Source organism: Rhinolophus ferrumequinum, chromosome 6 (genome assembly GCF_004115265.2).
Source record: "Rhinolophus ferrumequinum isolate MPI-CBG mRhiFer1 chromosome 6, mRhiFer1_v1.p, whole genome shotgun sequence".
In the NCBI taxonomy this organism is placed as follows: domain Eukaryota; kingdom Metazoa; phylum Chordata; class Mammalia; order Chiroptera; family Rhinolophidae; genus Rhinolophus; species Rhinolophus ferrumequinum.
The window spans coordinates 65,103,943-65,126,107 of NC_046289.1; the positions used below are offsets into that span (position 1 = coordinate 65,103,943).

General features: G+C 41.0%; 2 protein-coding genes across 2 annotated transcripts in view; both read left to right on the plus strand.

Annotated features, from left to right (window-relative positions):
* GPR176 (G protein-coupled receptor 176) overlaps positions 1–21,799 on the plus strand; it is an 82,599-nt gene extending 60,800 nt beyond the window's left edge. The window contains exons 2-3 of the mRNA XM_033109495.1: positions 15,106–15,358; positions 18,773–21,799. Of these exons, the coding sequence (XP_032965386.1) occupies positions 15,106–15,358; positions 18,773–19,895 (1,376 nt within the window). The 3' untranslated portion in view covers positions 19,896–21,799. The remainder of the gene's footprint in view (positions 1–15,105; positions 15,359–18,772) is intronic.
* Positions 3,213–3,884, plus strand: LOC117024133 (transcription elongation factor A protein-like 8). The gene has a single exon (XM_033109496.1). The coding sequence runs from the start codon at positions 3,371–3,373 to the stop codon at positions 3,722–3,724; it is 354 nt and encodes a 117-aa protein (XP_032965387.1). The 5' UTR covers positions 3,213–3,370; the 3' UTR covers positions 3,725–3,884.
* Positions 21,800–22,165: the final 366 nt, after the last annotated feature.

Consider the following 22,165-nt stretch of genomic DNA (forward strand, 5'->3'; position numbering starts at 1 on the left):
TGTGGTTGCTCAGTGAGTACTGGGATGCCTTTTGTGACTTCTAGAAATGTTTCACTATAGTTATGTGATGACCAGTAAAAGAAAGTTAAAAATGATACTCACATAACATTACAGTTATTTAACTTACTATGGATGAGGCAGTGTTCGACACTTTTTATACGTAATCTCATTTAATACAATGGCCCTGCCAGGTAAATTTTATCATCCCTATTCTGTGGATAAGAGAAATAAGACAGAGTCTATGCAATGTGTCTAAATGGTGGACTTGAACACATAGCAACTTAAAACAACAAAGATGTATTATCGCACAGCTTCTGTAGATCAGGAATTTGGTTGCAGCTCAGGAGGATGTGTCTGGCTCAGGTCTCTCATAAGGTTATAGTCAGGATGTTGGCCAGAGCTCCAGTCCCCTGATGGCTTGCGTAGGGCCAGAGGATCTCCTTCCAAGTTGGCCCACTCATGGCTGTTGGCTGGAGGCCTCAGGGCTTCACCACGTGGATCTGTCCATAGGACTGCTCGAGTTTCCTTAAGATGTGTCAGCTAGCTTTCCCCAGAATAAGTGACTCAAAAGAGTTTAAGATGGAAGTGGCAGTGCCTTTTATGATCTAGCCTTGGATGCCTCGCTGTCATTTCTGCTGTGTCCGATTGTTTACAGAAGTTGGAGAATGATCTACACAGGGATGTGAATATCAGCAGGCAGGGATCATTGGCTGTCGTAAAGGCTGCTTCCCAAAGGGCATTAGGTTACTGCTTTGCCCAGAAGTCTTAACAGTTAGCAAAAATGTATTTTCTCTGTGTAAAACTTACACAGTCTTATCTGGAAACAGGGAAAGTGTAGATGATTCTTCCGGTTCCTTCCAGCCATACAAGTGTATAAAGTTTATTTGGTGTTGTAAATTACCTTTTTTTAAATTACTATTAAAGAATTTCAGATTTCTTTATTAGAAAACAACAATTTTAAATGTTGCAGCATGTCACTGTTTTTTTGAAATTGCATATATGCTCACTTTTGTTTCTTTACCTCGGGTGATATTAAAATTTGTTGGCTAATACTTACTAGCCGACGTTCTATCTTCAGCTATAGTAGTTGGATGCTTCAACCTTTATGAGAATAATGTCAGGGGCAAGACTAATAGGAACTGAGGCTTAATGAGAGTGAACAAATTTTATAGTGTGTCTTATTTATTTCATCCACATTGAATCAATGACATTGATTGCACTGTGAAAGCCAGTAATTTACAAACCCACAAAGTGGAAAAGCGGTATTTCACAGGATAGAAAATTCTTCCCCCTGCCTTTTGTTTTATAATGGGAAAAGAAGAGGTCACATCTCCTCACTGATCTTAGTGCTTTAAACAAGCTAATAGCATTTTGTGCTGATTTTATTTTGACCAGTAGGAAAATTACATGGTAAATAACTCGGTGTTATTCAAATCAACTAATATTAGTGGGAAAATGCAGGAATTGGAAGCTGATTGTTCATGAAATGCCAGAATGTTAGGAGAATTATCTATTACTGTGGTCACCATAATTACGAATTCTGGAATCTTAGAACATGATAGAAAGCAAGGCATCTTTTGTCCAGTTTTAGGTAATGTGACTAACGAAGATGCAGAAATCGAAGCCCTGTGTTGCCTTAAATAGTCACTGGGAAATGCACACACAATATAGGTATTGGCCTGGGAGATAAATGGAATTGAAATTATTCTCCCTGATATTTTGCTCTCGGTTTTTGCCCTCTTCTCCTCCTCTCTCTCCATCCTCTGTTACTACTTGAGGCAGACAGAAGAGGAAAAGAGAAAGAGAAGTGTTAGAATTTGTTTTCTGAAAAATATTGTTTCTGCCCACCCCCATGCACTTCATTACAGTCTTTGACCTGCAAAGCCCTCAAATAACAGCTTGTCAGTTTAGTTCTTGCTTCACAAGGAACTATGTCCAAGTTCAGGGTCTAGACTGTAGTTGTCTCAGTTATCAAGTTGCTTCTTTGTTATCCATGAGCCAATCTCTTATTTTTTTTTAATTGAATTTATTGGGATGACAACACATTTTTTTAATTGAATTTATTGGTTAGTAAAATTATATAGGTTTCAAGTGTACATTTCTATGATACATCATCTATATATTGCATTGTGTGTTCACCACCCAGAGTTAGTTCTCCTTCCATCACCATATATTTGACGCCCTTTACCCTTTCCTACCATCTCCCCTCCCCCCTTGTCCTCCGGTAAACTATTAAATTGTTGTCTTGCTTACTTTACTCTGATCCCTCCTTCCTACAGAGCTCCTGGCTCCTAGGATTTTGTCTGAGCATTTATTCCATTTTCTTATGTTGTCGGTTGGCCCTGAGAGGCTGTGTGCAGTAACTCATTTTTCAATGACTCTTCTGTTCTATTTTTCAACTTTTCTGTGATTTTCAGATCCATCACTTCCTTCCAGAGCCTTCTCTGCCTTGGCCATCATTTTTGGCGCTGTCCTGGACCTGGCCGCCTCCAGCTCTTACGCCATTTGCTGCTCTGGCTCTTCTAGTCCCAGTTCCTCACTTTACAAGCCCCAGCTGTTGGTGGCCTTTCCTTTACTTGCAGAGATGGGAGAAAGTGGTGAAGGAAACACAAGAGGTCTACTCTAGACCTTCCGGTCTTGGGAGGGTGGCCCGAAATCTGTTAGAAGAATTAGAATGCCATTCCTTGCTCCTCACCCTCCAGCCTCTCCCTTTTCTCCTGCCTCTCTGCCCAAACTTAGCTAAAGGAAAAGGAAAGGAATTTTCAGCTTTTAATTAATATGTTTGTCAGATTGCACTGGATCACAAGGAGCAAGTAAGAGAGTCCCATTTCCCAAATCTTATTCCTGTAGCACACATCAGCTGTGCTGGGTCCCTATGGACTGAAGCAGGATTGGGCTCACTTTCCTTTCTTAGTCCTCCGGTTATCTTACCTTTGTGTTTTTTGGAAATATTTCCAACATAATTCACCCTTTGAGACTGCATAATTATAGTTACTGGAACAGAGGGAGTAGGATAATAGAATGCATGAGTATTCTGTGGACGTTCACTAGACTAATCAGAGTATAACGTGCTGGATCGTTGCTGAGTGCATCTCTCCCAAGCTGCTCTGACACTGTGTGTGCGCAATGGGGAGATAGTAAACTTTCAGCTTGTTGGTTTAAGGCGGTGACCATCCCTAGATGTACCTACAAAACTGAGTACACAGAGCTGCATCCTATTGCTGGAGAAGGAGAAAAGTGCTCCGGATCCTTTCAGGACTCTTGGTCTTTTGGGCGTGACACAAACTGAGTGAGGGAAGAGGGAGAAAGATCCCCTGGATCCCTGCAGGATTAATTTATTTAAAAAGAAAATAATAGAAAAATACTCAACATGCAAAAGTCTTGTGAAGAAAATGAAGGAAAACCACAGAACATACCAAAAGCCGAGGAAGACCGCCCTTCAGAAGATGTACCGCAGGAGGCAGAAGGAAATCCTCAGCCTTCCGAAGAAGGTGTAAGCCAGGAAGCAGAAGGAAATCTAAGAAGCGGGCTGACTGAACCTGGCCAGGGATTTAAAGAGGACACTCCCGTTAGGAATTTGGACCCTGAAGAAATGCTAAGAGGAGTAGATGAATTGGAAAGGCTTAGGGAAGAAATAAGAAGAGTAAGAAACAAGTTTGTGATGATGCATTGGAAGCAAAGACATTCACGCAGCCGTCCTTATCCTGTGTGCTTTAGGTCTTGAGTGTTTTTTTTTTTAATTTTTAAATTTTTTTTTTTTGGTCTGATAGTAAAATCTGGCTCCTGGCCCCTGCTTTCTTTCTGTTAGTATTTTCTGATGTATCTTTTACCTTTGTTTTACTTTTAATTATCTGGTGGGATTTTGTTTTAGGTAGTTTCCTTGTTACCAGCATGTCACTGGATTTTGTATTTTGAACCATTCTCCAGGTCTATTTTCAATTGGAAAGTTTCACAAATATGCATAAAAATATGTTCATTCTTTATTGTAAAGTAAAGCATAACAAGTTACAAAGCAGCATATTTAGTATCAGCTCACATATGTAGGATAAAATCCCAAATTGTGTGTGTGCATGTGCGTGTGTATACATGCGTACATACATACATACATATGTACCTATATCAAAAACTGCTTATTCCTGTGTGGTGTGAGTTGTTTTTGTTTTTTTATTTTTATTTTTTTTGCTTATGTGTATTTTTTAATGAACGTGTCACAGGCAGAATTAATTTTTTTAAATAAGACTCAATCAAATAATTTGCAACTAGCTTATAAGGACAATGGGGGCACGTAAATTCTTGATGAAATAACTATTAAAATGTAAACCTCAAATCACCTCTGGATCTCTTAGCCAGAGGAATAAAACTGGCAATGATTACAAAAAAAAAACCAAAAAAAAACAAAAAAAAAACTGAGTACACAGAAAAAGCGATTCTGATAATTCTGGTAAAGCGATATCAAACTTCAAGCTCTTATTTATTTAGGTATTTATGAAGCAACTCCTGTGATATAAAATTGTGATTGGTGCTCATGAGGGTCAACAGAAATTTCTGAATAAGGTTCTTTTCAGACATCATCATCTTATAGTATTTCAGAGGAGAAATCACCCCATCTGGGCTAAATGCAATATGGTGCATAAGATGTGGACCCTGCCTTTTAAGATTACATGAGCGTTTTAATATAGGAAGGACCTCTGAGTGAGACGGCCTGCAGAGTAGATGTTAACATTTAGGGCAGTGAACTATGTCACCGCCACTCAGTCAAGAATGGCTTGTTTGGATGAGAATCCAAGGGAAGCATTCTTAGCAGTAGAGTTAGAGAACTTGTTTCTTCCTTTTCTCTGTAAGCGTTCTCCGTCCATGTATCGAGGAGGAAATGGAACCTGTGGTTATTAAAGTGTTTCGATACTGTCAAAGTTAGTTGGGGCCAATACCCTGAGACTCCTGACATAGCTTTTCAGGGACTAACATACCTTTCAGGGAGGTTAATAGACTTAATGTGAGAGATCAGAGAGCAAGGTGTCTTGTGAAGCTATGGAACTCTCCTAGTTGGCTTACATAGAAAAAAATTTGAGTGGTCAAAGAAAGGAGAGTTAACAACTTCAGACTCTGACCGTGTGTCTCTTTTTACCTTAGGCACCTGTGTGTATCTGTTAAGAGATGTGAGAGACTGAGCTCATTTCAGGGATTTTGTGACTTCCATGAGAGGGCCCCAGTGGCTATGGTCGCTGGGATCTTTTTGTCTTGGTTGTGCAATACAGTTTGCCTTTGGGGATACCGTTGTTGCTAAAACATGCCTGCATTTGTTATAGACTCACCTAAAATCCTTTGTGTGGCCTCTCAGAAGCTGACTGGGAAGACGCTATTGTTGGAGTCTTTTTATATATTTATATATTCTTATGTATTATAAAAGTGAATCCTGTTAATATTTTATCTGAATTATTCACTGCGAGCAAGTATTCTAAGGAGAAATCATTCAGGGCTAGATTGGGGATATATATTTCATAAGATGCTTTTCATTCAAAGCAATTGTGTAAAATTCACCATGAATTTTAATAAGCTTATTACATAGCTTCTTCCTGCTACTCCGATTCCTGCTTTATTGAACCTCTTGTATCATTTCAGAAAAACCTCTAGAATCAAATTAATTGTAAGTAAAATAACATAATTTTCTCACGCTAATAGTGATCAGCTTAAACAGAGTTGGGCAGGTAGTAGAGAGTTTAATCACAAGTTACAGCAAATTGACACTTCATTAGTGAGGAAGAAAGTCAAATTTTTAGACGGGGAGGAAGAACAAATTGTATTGAAAACCACCAGGCACAGCTCTCTGGCTGCAACCTGGCTTTCTCCCCACATTCTTGTTGATGACCACAGTTCTTCTGATAGCCGTGGCCAAAAAGCTCTACTTACCACCTAGCAAATGCTGACTCCCTGGGTAGCTGGGAAATTTACATGCATAGATTAGAGAAAGATTTTTTAAAAAATCAGAGTAAGATAGAATTCTTTCGTAGAACTAGTTAAACTTTCCCTTGGAAGTGTGAACTTTGAAACTCAACGTGTAATGTTGGTGTCCTCTCCCGCCATGTTCACAAAGCTTTGCAGTGTCGTTTTTTGAGCCTCCAGGTACCATTTGCTTTCTCCACACTGAGGAGTTCTTTATTCCCCTCTTGTCTGTCCGTCCCTTCCTCTCGCCCTTGCTCTTTCTCACTCTTTTCTTAGGAAAGGGAGCTCCTTTTGAGGGTTTTGCTTGGCCAGCAGATTTAAGGGTTTGGGAAAAAACATGGACCCTTAGGTTTCCAGGCTCATTCCATACCATCAGGATGCTGCAACTTTGGGTATTAAGTGTAGGGGCAGCCAGAGGTTTAAAGGGAATTATTTGATGTTGAGAAGTTTGGATTTGTGTTTTTCTTAATGGCAGTTGGGAACTACTGAATGTTTTTGATAAACTGAATCAAGTTGCTTTTGTACCCCTGCTCTTCTTTAAAATGGATTTAATTCATCAATCTCACACTTTTTTGTTCTCTGGCAACTTTTTTTTTTAACCAACTTTTTCCAAAAATCAGTGTCATAATGAAACTACATCTGAATCATACCGAAATAAAATGGCCCAATGCCTTCAGATATTCAGGGGCACTTTTACTTTCTAGTGCTGGTAAGAAATTGACTAGGTTTCCCTCTCCCCAGTTTTGGTTAAAATTCTTAATTGCTTGTCTTGTGAGCCTACATGCACAAAGGTGGTACTTAGTGGTTACCTATTAGGAAGACAGTGAGTAATGATTAATGTTTTTAAAAGCGTTTTTGTAAACAGATAACAAAATATAGTTATGGTCACTGTTTTATTATTTGTAACATATCATCTTGGCCAGATAGCATTTTAAAAACTTTTTTCATAATGCTATGAATAATTTCTTGGTGGTTTCGAGCTGTTTAGATAATTGGATTTAAGGCATTATCAAGCAGTCCTATGACTTTGAGATGTTTCATTTTTCTGAATGAAACCACGTCAAGATCATTGATTCCTTTTTTAAATTTTCTTGACACTTAGTGATTTTTTTTAATTCACTCTGGTGCTCTAGTAAGTTGTATTATGTTTGTGTGCTGCTGTAAGAGTTTTGTGGGGTGTTTGGAATTTTTTTTATTATTATTAAAGTTTATGGGGGTGACAATGGTTAGCAAAGTTACATGAGTTTCAAGTGTACAGTTCTACAATACATCACCTATATATCACATTGTGTGTTCACCACCCAGAGTCAGTTCTCTTTCCATCACCATATATTAGACCCCATTTACCTTCCTCTAGAGCCCCACTCCCCCTTTACCCTCTAGTAACCCCTAAACTATTGTCTATGTCTATCAGTTTTTGTTTCTTTGCTTGTCTTGTTCCATTGTTGCTTTCAGTTTTATATCCCACATATCAGTAAAATCATATGGTTCTCAAGTTTGGAATATTTTGTGATAGGCTTGATGGATTCTAGAAGCGGCACCTTCTGGAGAAGAGATGTTCTTGCTTTGAGACCTCTCATGATACCAGCCGAGGCTGGACATGCTAGAAAGGAGCAGACCTAGCAGCGGCTCCTGGACTCTCTGTTCGGGAGACAGGCTTTAATGAAGTTACCGAATCCAGACAACAGAGAGGACGAGGTAGACAAGTTGTATGTCCCACAGGCTTGAGGAGAGAGCTCCAAGTTTGCCACAACCACCCAAACACCGCGGTCTTGGGCACCCATCCTGACCCCACAAGACGATCTGCTGTGATTCAGCCAGAGCAGCACCAACCAAGAGACCTCCATGGCGTAAACCTGGGTGGTTCTTCCTCGGTAGACCCCACTGTTCCATTTGGAATAGGGAGGCCACTCGGTGTTACCTTGTCTCTCCCTCCTGCTTGCTTTCAAGTCCCTCCGGTGGGATGTCCCCTTCTATTTTTCTCTACACAGCTCCAGGTTTCTTTTCCTCTGGCTTAGCCTCTCTCTTTTTCTTTCTCTGTCAGACCCTCCTTTCCTTGGTGCCCTCTGGAACCTTTGTGCAACTAATAATAACAGTACCATATAACACTTACATAGCACATATTATTTACAAGAAGCTGGAAGAAGAAGCTGTTCTAAGCACTATTCATCTATTACTTGTACTGACTCATTTAATTCTTACAGTGTCCCTAGAATACAGTCTCTGTTATCATATACACTTTACAGATGATGAAACTGAGGCACAGAGAAGTTTAGTTCACATGTGATCACATAGCTAGTAAGTGGGAGAGCTGGGACTGAATACAGAGTAAGAACTTGCTCTTAGTCATTAAAATATCTTGCCTCTCCCTAGGATAAAAGTTTCCCTATACACTCAACCTTTTTCAGAACGGTCCTTTCATCAGATTGTCTTTAATATGCACACAAGAGTGCAAGCAAGTACTAATGGGTGCTTGGCTCACCACCTGGAACACTTCCACAACCAGAGAATCTAGCGTACCACACGGAAACAACCCCCGCACTCTATGAGCTCATAATTGAACATTCAAAACCATATGGGAGAACCAGCAGACCCAACACATGGCAAAATTTACACTTCTACAACTAGACACAACAGAACAATCTGAAAGAAACTATAAGCATTTTAAAATATGATTACAGATATTAAGATGTTATTACGGAAAAGGAGAAAGCCGGACAGAACAAAAGAGAATGCAACCCAAGAGTCTTGCTCTCCAGGCTATAGTTTTAGTTACTGTGCAATATAGTAACTCCTTCCTCCTCCCAGTGGTCTGGACTCATAACTTCACAGAAGCCGTGTCTCCCGAGCAGGGAAGGCAGGAGCCACTGCAAGATCTCCTCCTTCCTAGCATGTCCAGCCGTGGTTTGAATCACATGAGCGGTCTCAAAGCAAGGACATCTCTTCTCCAGATGGGGTGCTGCTCCTAAAACCCATCAAGCATGTTGTTACAGATAATAATATTCCTTAAAGAAAGGAATAGAAGCCATACCCAAAAATGAAAAAAAAAAAATGACACTAGGAATAAAGAATACGCAGTTTGAAATAGACCCAAATACAAATTTCAAAAAGTTAAATGCTCAAGAAGCTTTAAAAAAAAGGTATGATTTGATTGTTCCAGATGAATTGAGAATTGATAAAATGGAAAGTAGACCTGAGAAATATCACCCAGAATTTGGTAGAGAAGAATAGATTGATGGAAAATATGAGTGAGAAGTCAAGAGATGAGGTCTAATATAAGTCTAATAACAGTTCCAGAAGAAGAGAATAAAGAGAAAAATTCAACGAGGCAAGGGATGATGATTTTCTGGAAATAAGGAAAACAAAATCCTAGGACTGAGGAAGCATGCAAAATTCCAAACATTTCAGTGGGATTGCTGAACTTTTTGCAAGCATATGGGGAATCCGTTTCTATCATATGCCTTTTGTGGAGGGTTATTTAGCAATATCTATATAAAATGCGCAAAACATTTGACCCAGAAATTCTTCTTCTAGGAATTTATTTTCAGTAAATTATCAGTTCAATTCCCAAAGATTTATTATATGTGTGAGGATGTTGATCTCAGCATTGTATAATAGAGCTATATTGAAAACAGCTTTAAAAGCTCACCAATATGCAATACATGAAATAAATTAGGGTATAACCATAAAAGCACTGTTACTTTTATGTAGCTGTTAAAATGATGGTATAGGTCTAGTTTTATTTATTGTCATAGAAAGATGGTTGATATGGTGACAAGATCTAGTTAAAAATCAGTGTGCATAGTTTGGTCCCACTGGTATAAACAGAAGTCTGTATATATAAAAAGAAGTTTGGAAGGATAGATACTTAGAGGTTACAGATGATTTTCACTGGGTGGGTAATTTTCATGTTCTTCTTTATATGTATTGTCTGAATTTAAAAATATTTGCCATGTGTTACCTTAAGAAACCATAAAAGATTACATAAGAAACCATAAAGTATTGCATGTGGGAAACACAAAAACAAACCCGAAACGAAAATGGTGCCCTGAAGTTCTAGACCTCCAAGTAATTAGAGCTCCTGATGGCCAAGGTATAAACTGTATTGCACAGTCACTAAAACTATAGCCTGGAGAGCAAGACTCTTGGGTTGCATTCTCTTTTGTTCTGTCCTGCTTTCCCCTTCTCTGTGCAGCTTTTAGTAAGCAACGATATTTTTCAGTTTTTTCCTTTTCTTTGTAAAACAAAATGTATGTTCCCCATGTACTTTATTGTCACTGCACGAATGAGCTTATTTTTTAAATGGAAATAAATGCATTAAAGTTAATTAAAATCCTCTGTCCCTTCTGTTTGGCCAGTGACAGTGAGCAGCTGTGGGATACGCAATGAGTCAGTGAGCATTGATAATAAAAAATTGGTTGAAGGATGCCATCCTTTCTCGTATTTCTCCTCTAGTAGGAAAAGCTGTTTCTGTAGCTATAGCTGATCTGGTGTCTGCAGGTCATGCTGAGAAATTGAGCCGCAGTCCAGCACTGAACCTTGGCCAGAGAAGGATTTCCTTGGGGCTCTGTGGAGACTATAAGTAGACCTCATCGTGACTTGTGTGTTTTTGCCTTCAATATTGGGAAGGGCTCTCTTTATATTTGAAAAAAAACAAAAAAATAAACAGTAAATACATTGAGGAACTCAGTATAGCGAAGGCTGCCTGTGAGTGGTTATGGTGGTTATGGATCCTGACTACTGCTGTAAGTCACTGGAGGAAGAAGCTGGTAGTTCTTAAAGGGTGTTGTAACTGTTTTCCCAGGAGGATTCTCAAAGGCATACTGTTTTCCAGGGCACTTTGGGAATATCTCCTTGTGGTTATTAGTCTCTTTAACACACCAGGATTGTTGCTCTCATCGATGTAAAGCCTATGAACCAGTTAAAAAGGACAGTCACAGTCTAAAATTTCCAGAGGCAAAATTGCCTGGTTAGTTCCTCAAAGTCTGTCGGGCACTATCTGTGAGTTGTAGTTAATTGACATGTCTTTGCCTTCACCCTCTCCCTCTTAGTCCCCTTTTGGTTGTGTGTGCTATGAGTGTATACTAGCTGTGTTGCTGTGTCCACAGCTCTGGGACTAAATATTGTCATGGAATCCAGCATTAGAAAGCATAATGGGAATATATAGGGAGGAAGAATGGGTACAGAACTTGAATCATTTTTAAGGGACATTAGGTGATTTAGAACATGATCTCTAAAATGAAAAGTACCTCGACATTGAACACTGTGTAACTTAAAATATATACTGAATTATCCTTACTAGGCCTTGTAAAGCTAAGATGAATCTAAAGTGCTAATGAGATTAAATGGTCAAATATATAATTATCTTGCTTTGCTGCTGTGTGTATAATTGTGTGCATGCCTGGGTATATGTCTACTCGTGTGTGTGTGTGTGTGTGTGTGTGTGTGTGTGCAGACACACATCTTTTTTTATGTGTGACCAATCAGATATTAAGTGTGGGTGCCTCTCGCCTGATATTTTGGTCTAATTCAGGTTCTTAGAGCAAAATGAGTCCATTGTTAAGTGAGGGGAGAGAAAGGTGGTTTAAAGAATGGAAAGAACATAGGCTTCTTAGCTTCAGGTTCTTAACAGCAAAAGAGATTAGGCTCCAGATGCCACCTAGAGTTTTATAAACCACTGGAGATAAAAATGTGATTACAGCAGTCTTGGGTTTTTCAATAATAACCATTGAAAACAAGGTTCCTCATTCACCAGAATGGACGTACTAATAAAATGTGTGATTTAAAAAAACACACAATAAAAAGTATGGCTGACATAATAGAGACGGAGAGAGAAAGACCAAAGAGGAGAGTATGAGGGTAATGATGGAAATTAGTTTCAGTTAAGTTTCAACAGAGTCTACTGTGTGTATGAGAGACCCTGGCCCACAACCTGTCTTCTCCTTTGCAATGAATTATCCTGTTTGTTTGGTTACTCAGAGTGTTTTGTTCAGCATAACCTACCAAACTATGAAAATTAACAGTGACGAGAGAAGAAGAAAATTCTAAGGGTCTTGGTTTATAGCAAAGAAGGATTATCTTTATGAGAAGTCCCCCTGTGAACTGGAGACACCCCTGATTTTGACAACTGAAGACACTGTGACATGTATACTCTCTTCATGGCAGATTTCTTTAAGATGGTTACCAGAATTTAAGTCCTGTATGTGAAACTTAAGTGAGGAAAGATGTTTCAGCCAGATTCTACTCCGTGCTTCAGTGGAAAATGGCCGGGAAAAAGAATTCCCCAAGTCAGTGGAGCTTCAAATACACTATTATTGCTCAGTCTATCACCTTGGTGACAGGAAAGCTTGAGGGGGCTGGAGATGGCGGTATTAGTATAAGCAGCTCTTATGCTGAATGAATGTGTGTATGTGTATATTCATACCGCTGGTTTTATCTCAGTGAGGCAACTGCTGATGTAAGGAAAATTTGGTAGAGAATTTCCTGGAAGCAGCTTATCTACTTACCTAAACATAGTGGCAATTTTTCCTACTTCGGCAGAAAAGAGGTAGCCGTAGAATATTGTGTTTGAAGAGAGACTCTTGGCAGTAAGTTATGTCGATATCTGAGGTGCTGAGGCAGCTCCTTGTAGTGACTGGCTGCAGCTTAGAATCCTGCGGTCCCCTCCCCTGGCACCATCATTCTCCTTCCAAGTGAGGCTGAGCTATTGGCTTAGTTCATTGGGTGGGTGGGTGCGTGGGTAGGGCATTCCCTGAGCATGTGCACAGGAGCCTGCAGCATCCTTGGGTCATGACTGATTGGCCGAACGGACCTGGTTCTTTCACCAGGTGGAAGCTCCACCGGTAAGGTAGGCTGCCCCGCATACCTGAAAGACTTGGTCCCTGTGAGCCTCTGGGGCGGGAGCTACGGACTGTTTAGAAGAGGAGTTTCTGAAATGTTGGGGGCCAACTGTATCTGGGGTGCTTGTTACAAATGCAGGTTCACAGTTCCATACCTATTAACTGTGATTCAGGATGGATGGTACAGTATTTCTGATGCACAGTACGGTTTGGGAACTACCGGCTTAGAACATCCTCACGTGATGTACGTACTACAATAGGGGTCATCTTACTGCAGGGACTTTTGATTGCTGTTTGTCCCCTTATCTTACAAATTTGTTCATTCTACAAATGTTTATCGAATGCCTGTTGTGTGTCAGATACCGAGCAAGGCAGTGGGGATACAACAGTGAACAAAATTGACATGGTTTTTTTCCTTATGAAATGGAGGGGAAACCAGTAAATAATAATTAAGAGCTATGAAGGCCATAACAGGATATTGTACTAGAGTATAATGGAGGGACGAGCAGGGAGTATTTAAAATAAAGAGATGATTAGAGAATGTCCTTTTTGAGGGGGCAGCCATTACATTAAGACTTAGATTAACAGGAACCAGACCTATAAAGAGCATGCTAGGCAGTATAAAACATGTGTGCAAAGGCACTGAGACAGGAACAACTTTGATCCTGTTTCAAGAACAGAAAAAAAATAATAAAAGGCCAGAGCGGCTGGTGCCCAGCAAGCCAGGGGAAGAGGGGCGTGAGATTGGGCAGGTAGGCCTTGGAGCTATAAACTCTTGAAGACCAAGGGAAGGCATGACAGATTGAGAGAGGTGGAGAATCAGACTTTTTTAAAAAAATTATTTCTTATGCTATGCATTACATCCCCATGGCTTATTTGTTTTATACCTGGAAATTTGAACTTCTTATCCCCTTTCACATTTCCCCCCCTTTAAAAAATTTTTCAATTATAATTGGCATTCAGTATTATTTTATATTAGTTTTAGGTGTATAGCATAGTGGTTAGACATTTATATAACTTACAAAGTGATCCCCCTGACAGTCTAGTACCCACCTGGCTCTATACAGTTATTACCACATTATTCACTATATTCCCTATGCTGTACTTCACATCTTCATGACTATTCGGAATCAGCCTTTCAATTGGAAATAGGAGTCTGGAGTTGAGAGGAGAGGCCTAGTTTGGGACCTGACTATGGGAGTCATCAGCATTTCAATAGAGCCACTTGAATGGGTAATCTAACCTAGGGAGAAGATGGAGAGAGAGAAGTGGAGAGGAGGGGAGGGGTGGAGAGGGCATAGGAGGGGAAAAGAAGGGAGGGGAGGGGAGGGAAAAGATAGAGATAGATAGATAGATAGATAGATAGATAGATAGATAGATAGATAGATAGATAGATAGACAGACAGACAGATAGAGAAGAGCCTGGTAAAGAAAACTAGGAGCATCCAGGACTTGGGAGAGATGGGAGGGTAGGAGGAAATCCAGGAGACTGTAGGCTTGTGGAAGCCACGACAGGAGACTGCTCAATGAAAGCCAGGCAAACGTACCATTTCTGCCAATGGTCTAGAACAGCGCTGTCCTGTCACAGTAGCCACAAGCTGCCTGTGGCTATTCAGCATTTGAAATGTGACTAGTGCAAATTGAAGCGTGCTGTAAGTGCAAAATAAAATGCACCCATGCACACCTAAAACTAATATAATGATGTATGTCAATTTTATTTCAGTTTTAAAAATGCACATCAGATTTCAAAGACTTAGTACAAAAAAACAAGAATGAAAAATATTTCATTACTACCTTTTCAAGTAGTGATTGCATGTTGAAATGATAATATTTGGGATATATTGGGTTAAATAAAATGTACTTAAAACTTCACCTGTTTTTCACTTTTTAAAAATATGGCTACTAGAAAATTTAAAATTGCATGTGTGGCTTGCGTCCTATATCTGTTGCAGTGTTTGGCAAGGTGAAAGTCATTTGCAAACTTGGTGAGAGTAGATTGCCTGAGATTAAGTAACACCTAGCAAATTGTTTATACTCAGAAGAGACTAAATCAGCATCATAATACTATTATGCCTAAATTAAGTAACAAAACTCACCACTAAAAATTCCTGTAGACTTTTGGAGATGTACGTAAGTGATTTAATGTCACATAAATTGACAATAGAGGTAAGTATTTAAATCCTTTGAAATCAGCTCTGAAATGTGGTTTTTCAATCTTTTTTAACCTGTGTTTCTTTCTTTTCTTTTTTTGTCTTCTTTCTTTTATTTACAATTTATTTTTATATTTAATGTAAATTATTATTTTTTTCCTCCCGTATCTGGCCAGGAAACTTCATGGTGTTGTGGTCAACTTGCCGCACAACTGTGTTCAAATCTGTCACCAACAGGTTCATTAAAAACCTGGCCTGCTCGGGGATCTGTGCCAGCCTGGTCTGCGTGCCCTTCGACATCATACTCAGCACCAGCCCTCACTGTTGCTGGTGGATCTATACCATGCTCTTCTGCAAGGTTGTCAAATTCTTGCACAAAGTCTTCTGCTCGGTGACTATCCTCAGCTTCCCTGCCATTGCCTTGGACAGGTAAGATCAGGTAGCCAGGGGCTCGATTTTTTTTTTTTAAGTGTATTGAAATATTAGCATCACGGAACAAATGGGAAATAGTCATCGTTCCACTTTTTAGTCAGCCTGTGGTCAACAGAAAGAGAATGAGTTGTTAAAACAGATGCCTCATAAAAGACAGGTTGATTTAACAGCAGGTACGGAAAATAGGGCCATTGAGAAAAGTTGTGACATTGCGGATTACCTCACGAGGATGCTGGGCCACAGCGACTGGATCGTAGTGTAGCTTCATCATGGTTGGAATCAGTGGTATTTGTGTCGCCGTTTGCAGCAGATTGCTCATCTGATTGACAACTCTGCAATTAGGGCTTTTTGATGTAGGATGAAAACACTTCTGAAGAACAAGGGAACAAATTCACTGGTTATTTAACAAATGATTAGACAGTCCAGTTGGACCTGGCCAGATAACACCAGAATTCTTTTGGAGGATTTATTTCCAAGGCTTTATATTGTGATGGTTGTTGTTTTCTCTTCCCAACCTCTTTAAAAGGACATTCATTCGGAAATGAATCTTCTCTTAGCTACTGTCATCATGCATATTATGATCAAATTTATCACAGAGTGAAGATCTCAGTAATCAAGTTTCCTGTCTTTTCCCTTTGTTTCTAGCATGTCATAAATACAGTTGAGATAATACATTTTAGAGAATACAATTAAATAAGCAAACAAGAATAGAAAAGTATTTTGTGTCCACGGTACTTTTGATTTCAAGGTTTACAAGAAGAAAAAGTTGCTGACGGGATCGTGCTAGTTCTTCTGACTTTATACCCTATGATAAATTTAACTACATTTTAGATGAATTTGGAATTTTTAAACTCTTTGTCCATCCAAAACATACTTAATATTTTAATGACCTGGGAGGGTATGGATTGCAGAACCAATTTGTGGAGTCACCTTTCAGGCCTAAACCCTGATGTCATTAGCTGCCCAGTGTCATCTGCATGGAAGGACACAGAGTAAGGCAAAGCCCCTGCTTATCAGGAGAAGTCGTTGGCTCCAGGCGGGACTCTGGAGCCAGAAGCCTGGCTTTAAGTACATAGAAAGCTATGTACATATAACACTGTATAAGTTTAAAGTGTACAGCATAATGACTTGACTTACATATATTGTGAAATGATTACCACATACGTTTAGTTAACATCCATCATCTCATATAGGTACCAAAAAGAAAAGAACAAAATTTTTTTCCCCTTGTAATGAGAACTCTTAGGATCTACTCTCTTAACAATTTGCTTCATTCCTTTTTACTGCTGAATTAAAAAGTCCATTGTGTGTATGTGTGTGTGTGTGTGTGTGTGTGTGTGTGTGTGTGTGTATACCACATTTTGTTTATCCATTTCCTAGTTGATGGACAGTTGGGTTGTTTTCATTTTCTGGCTCTTATGAATAATGCTGCTATGAATCTTGAAAGTTTTTTTTTAAGAATAGGATTCACACAAGAGTGGGACGACATTATTTTGAATACTTTTCTGTTATACCTGGAATCAATGCAATAATGGCATGTGGGTTTCCGGGCCCTCAGTCAGGAAAATATGCTAACGATAAGAAATCCTTATTTTCTTTCCCTCAGAAAATCTTCTGTAGAGTTGTCATAATTTTTTTAAAAGGTAAACAATTCCTTTTAGTAGAAAAATAAGACTGGTAATTTCCTATTTTGTTATTCAGAGGTACAGATTACTTGTAACCTTAAATATGGTGTGCATGAAGACACAGGGAAGACAGCCCTTTCTCTCACTTTTTCTCAGATATTTGTTTCATGGCACCAAGTCATGGCCACTTACACTTCTTGCATTATCCTCTAGAGATGTACACACTAACACGGTTATTTATAATGAGCCTGTGTGCTTGCGTTGCAGTCTATTTTCCTATACATAATGGAAGTGGAAATGACTGGAAGCCCGGGTTTGTTATCTGCCAGTTAGCAAAGGGGAATCAGAGACAGTGGACTCCTGAGCGTGTATTCGTGGGTGGGTACGGGGCCATCACATTGGATTTAAAGAGTTGTGGTTAGAAAACTTGATCGATATTCGGAGCAATAAGATTAAGAGCATGCATAACTTATGCATATCTTTTTCCTTTTTTCCCTCCTAGAAAGAGATCTAGAACACATCTCACCATGCTCCGCCCATCTCTGGTCATCCATGGTCACGTTGTGTTTGCATTGTATCTCCTTCAACCTGGAACATTCTCCCCCAGTTTGACCCCTGCTAGACTCCTCCACAGTGCCACCTTCTCTTGACATTTTCCCAGGTGCTCCCTTTCCCATACCTCCTTTGTGCATACCTCCAGTAGAGACATCGTTTATAATTGTTTCTTTGCATGCCTTTTTCCCCATTGAGTTCAGAAACATTTCTGTACGTCTTTTTATTTTTGTAACCCAGTGCCTGGCACAGTACTGGGCACATAGGTGGTTCTCAGAAATCCTCGTGGTAGGAAGGCATACATGCTTTCCTGGCCCCGTGAGTGAATCAGTGTTAATCGGGTGTAAGGTTGACTCCAGCATTAGCTGACTGTAGAGGCGTGGGCCGAGCTCATCTCTGATAATCACCATATCTCTGATGGCCAGTGGCAGCCCTTTCATGATAGATGTGACTCTAGAGTCTGAAGAATTACTTGGTTCCTCCAAATCATTGGTGATAGGGAAACTAGGCGCTTTTGGAATTCTGATTAGGTGGTCGTAGATTAATCAAGTTAAAACTTGGAAGGAAAAAAATTTTTATCAGATTTTAACAAAAATCTAATCATGCAGGCATTTTACACCTATTAGTTGCTCTTAGGGGTCACTAAGGGATTATCATGGGAACAACAGCTACTGAGCAGGGATAATTTTTATCTGTTGAATTGATTTTGTAGAAGGACTTTGTCAGAGTCTCCATCCTTCATACTGTTATTCTGTTCTGAGCAACTGTAAAGCTAATGATATCCACGCATACACTGTGGCATGGGTCTGCTTTGGAAATGTGTGCAGACAAATTTCTTTCTGTTAGAGGCTTTGAAAATTGCCCTAAATCTCCTGTAGCCCATGTAAAAAAAATTTTTTTTTTTTTTTTTTTTTTTTTTTTTACAAATCATCCTTTACCCTTAAATGGAAAGATGGGTGTCTTTACAGTAGATGGAGACATCCTTTAGATTGAGAACACCCTTTGGGACTTAATCCTGGTGGCAGTAATTATAAAGAAAGCTAGCTATGAATTATTCAGTAAAGTCCTCAAAACTTAAGGTGTGGCTTTCCCATTCCCCCAGGGGTTTCCTCTGTCTTAGGCAGAATAAAAGAACTTGACCCGTTTTCCCCTCTCTCCCACTTCTGGTAATACAGATTTCCCTAACTTGAGGCATGTCTTCTCCTGTGAAGTGAATCGTGTGTGTATTTCTCAGGTACTATTCGGTCCTCTATCCGCTGGAGAGAAAAATATCTGACGCCAGGTCCCGGGAGCTGGTGATGTACATCTGGGCCCATGCGGTGGTGGCCAGCGTCCCTGTGTTTGCAGTGAGCAACGTGGCCGACATCTACGCCATGTCCACCTGCAGCGAGGTCTGGAGCAACTCCCTGGGCCACCTGTTGTACGTTCTGATCTATAACATCACCACGGTCATCGTGCCGGTGGCCGTGGTCTTCCTCTTCCTGATACTGATCCGGCGGGCCTTGAGTGCCAGCCAGAAGAAGAAGGTCATCATAGCAGCGCTGCGGACGCCGCAGAACACCATCTCCATCCCCTACGCCTCCCAGCGCGAGGCCGAGCTGCATGCTACCCTGCTGTCCATGGTGACGGTCTTCATCGTATGCAGCGTGCCCTACGCCACCCTGGTCGTCTACCAGACCGTGCTCAACGTCCCCGACACCTCCGTCTTCTTGCTGCTCACCGCCATTTGGCTGCCCAAAGTGTCTCTGCTGGCGAACCCTGTGCTTTTCCTCACTGTGAACAAATCTGTCCGCAAGTGCTTGGTAGGGACCTTGGTCCAATTGCACCACCGGTGCAGTCGCCGTAACGTGGTGGGGACAGGGAGCGGGCTGGCTGACGCCAGCCTGGAGCCCAGCATACGCTCGGGCAGCCAGCTCCTGGAAATGTTCCACATTGGACAGCAGCAGATCTTTAAGCCCACGGAGGACGAGGAAGAGAGCGAGGCCAAGTACACTGGCTCCGCTGACCTCCAGGCCAAGGTGATACTCAGCCCCTGCCTGGAGGGAGACCAGCGGCCACAGTGTGTACCCCCTGCACCACCCCCGGGCACGGTGGACTCTATATCTCAGGTGGCACCAGCAGCCCCGGTGGAAGCGGACACACTCCCTGACAAGTACTCGCTGCAGTTTGGCTTTGGGCCTTTTGAGTTGCCTCCCCAGTGGCTCTCAGAGACCCGAAACAGCAAGAAGCGGCTGCTTCCCCCCTTGGGGAACACCCCAGAAGAGCTGATCCAGACAAAGATGCCCAAGGTACGCAGGGTAGAGCGGAAGATGAGCAGAAACAACAAAGTGAGCGTTTTCCCAAAGGTGGACTCCTAGCAAGGACTGAAAATCCCTCCCTGCTGCCCTCCCTTGGCGGCGGCTCTGTGATTCCTGTGACCGCATGGACACCTCCTGTCTGGGTCACGTGCTTTTGGACGAGAGGGAAATCTATAAAATCAAATGTCCTCTTTATTGAGGGAGTATATATAAATATATTTATCCCAGTGATCCAGGTCCTTCGTAAAATCCATCTTCCTCTCTCTATGGAGACGAGAGCTGGGCAGTGTGGAATGGGCCTTGGGATGGCTACTCCATGTGCATTTTCTGGGGACTCCTCAGCTCTGAGGGCCCAGCAGAGAATACACGGAGAGAAAAGCATCATGAGCTCAAAGGGAGCAGGGGCATTCCAGGGATGCCCAAGATAACTGTGAAGTAGTGTGACCACAAAGAACATGCCTGTTGGATGGGCTTGAGTATGACACATATTAAAAGTGTTTAATATTGATCTCTACCGTCAGGGAAGATAAGGACTTGGCGTTTGACTCCTATTCTCTGGGAGGCCCCATCGTATGACTTGCAGTTTCTCCTGATGCCCTTCATTCTTTCCCTGGGATATGGATGAGCAACACCTATTCAACCCCCAGTTGACAGACATGGCAATAGATATGCCTGGCAGTAAGGGAGCTGCTGTGTCCTTGATTATCCTGACATTCTCTTGACATTCTCTTGACCTCACAATGGCCTCAGAAAGACATGTTTGCCAGTGTTGGTTAGAAAATACTGCTAGCAGTTCATTATGACTTTCCCCCTTACATTGTGTTTTTTCAACAAATGAGAGAGAAGTGTAGAGGTGGAGAAGAAAGACTGAAATGTCCATACACTCTAGTCTGTCTTCTTCCCATGTATTCTCACCTGAAAGGGGCTGCATAGCAATCTGTAGGAGTAAAGTATATTGAAAAAAATTATCCCATGCAAAACTTCTGGAATTCAAAGGCAATTTGAAAATGCAAAGTTAGTGTAACTGGGTCCTCTGAAAACATCAAGCAAAAACTGCTTGATTGGTAAAGGTGATTCTGCCCAAAAGAGTGGGGAAAGGCTGACAAAAGTGGCTCCCTTTTCAGGAGGACTCCAGACCCAGGCTTGACCAGTCCCTTTTTCAGTCTGTGCAACTGTGGCTCTTTCTTCATTTTGGATGTAAAGGAGGAATATGACACGGAGAAAGAATGAATCATTCTAAAATGCCAAGGCAGCACCTAGCCCAGGTGAGCTCTCCACTTGCTCCTTCCCAGTGAAGTTTTCGCAGCAGCCAGAGTAGGTAGAAGAGGGAGGACTGTCTTCAAGTGATTAGTCCCCTGGGGGGGACTCAAGGTGACTTTCACCAGGCTGAATTCAAACCACAGATGACTCAAGTGCCAGCCTTGTTCTTCTCTCTAGGGCATTTTGTTCTTGTTGATAGCATGGAAGGGGGCCCATCCAGTGCCTTGAGCAAGCTTGAAAGGAAGTGGGCCTTCTCACCGCACACTTCCACATCCTGAAGGCTGTAGTTCTCATGTATCCTTTCCTTTCACTCCGTGGCCCTATCCCTCAGAGGAAGCTCAGCTTATAAGGAGTCTCCTTTTCCTTCCTCTGCTGGGTGCTGTGTCTTGTGATTCCGGAACATGAACCCAAAGAGCTTTCCCCTGCAGAGGTTGTGCCTTCCTCTGTGTGTTTTGTCTCCTTGAAGTGTTGTGTGCTCACAGCAGAAATTGGGGACTGCCACCCCGTCTCCCTGCCCCGCTGCCTCCCGGGCCCTGTGTGCATGCCATCGGTAGCTTCTTGCCCTGACAGGTAACACGTTGCCCTTCATGCTTATCTTTTAAAACCTTCACAATTGTTACAACTTTCATCAAGGGGAAACAATCTGTCAGAAAATTGTGTCCACTTTAGAAGAATCTGTCAAATGTAGTCACTTTGGTGTTGTTCTGATAATATATATATATATATATATATATACACATACATATATATGTACATATATGTATATATGTATATATATATGTATATGTATATATATACATACACACATATATGTACAATTTAATAAATTCCGATGAGGCAGAATTTAGTAGGTATTTCTTCTGTATGTTTGAAGCAGATGGTTGACTTCTAGCAGGTCATTGTCAGGTGTATTTCTATACTCTTTGAAGAATTATGTTTTAATAAAAAAATTGAAAAGCAGTTTCTGAACTCAAAAAAGAGTTGTATGAGCTATGTGTTTTTATTTTTTCTTTCCCACACAAGTGGTATATGCCATCTGAACTCTTCTCTTCCTACATGATCTCAAATGA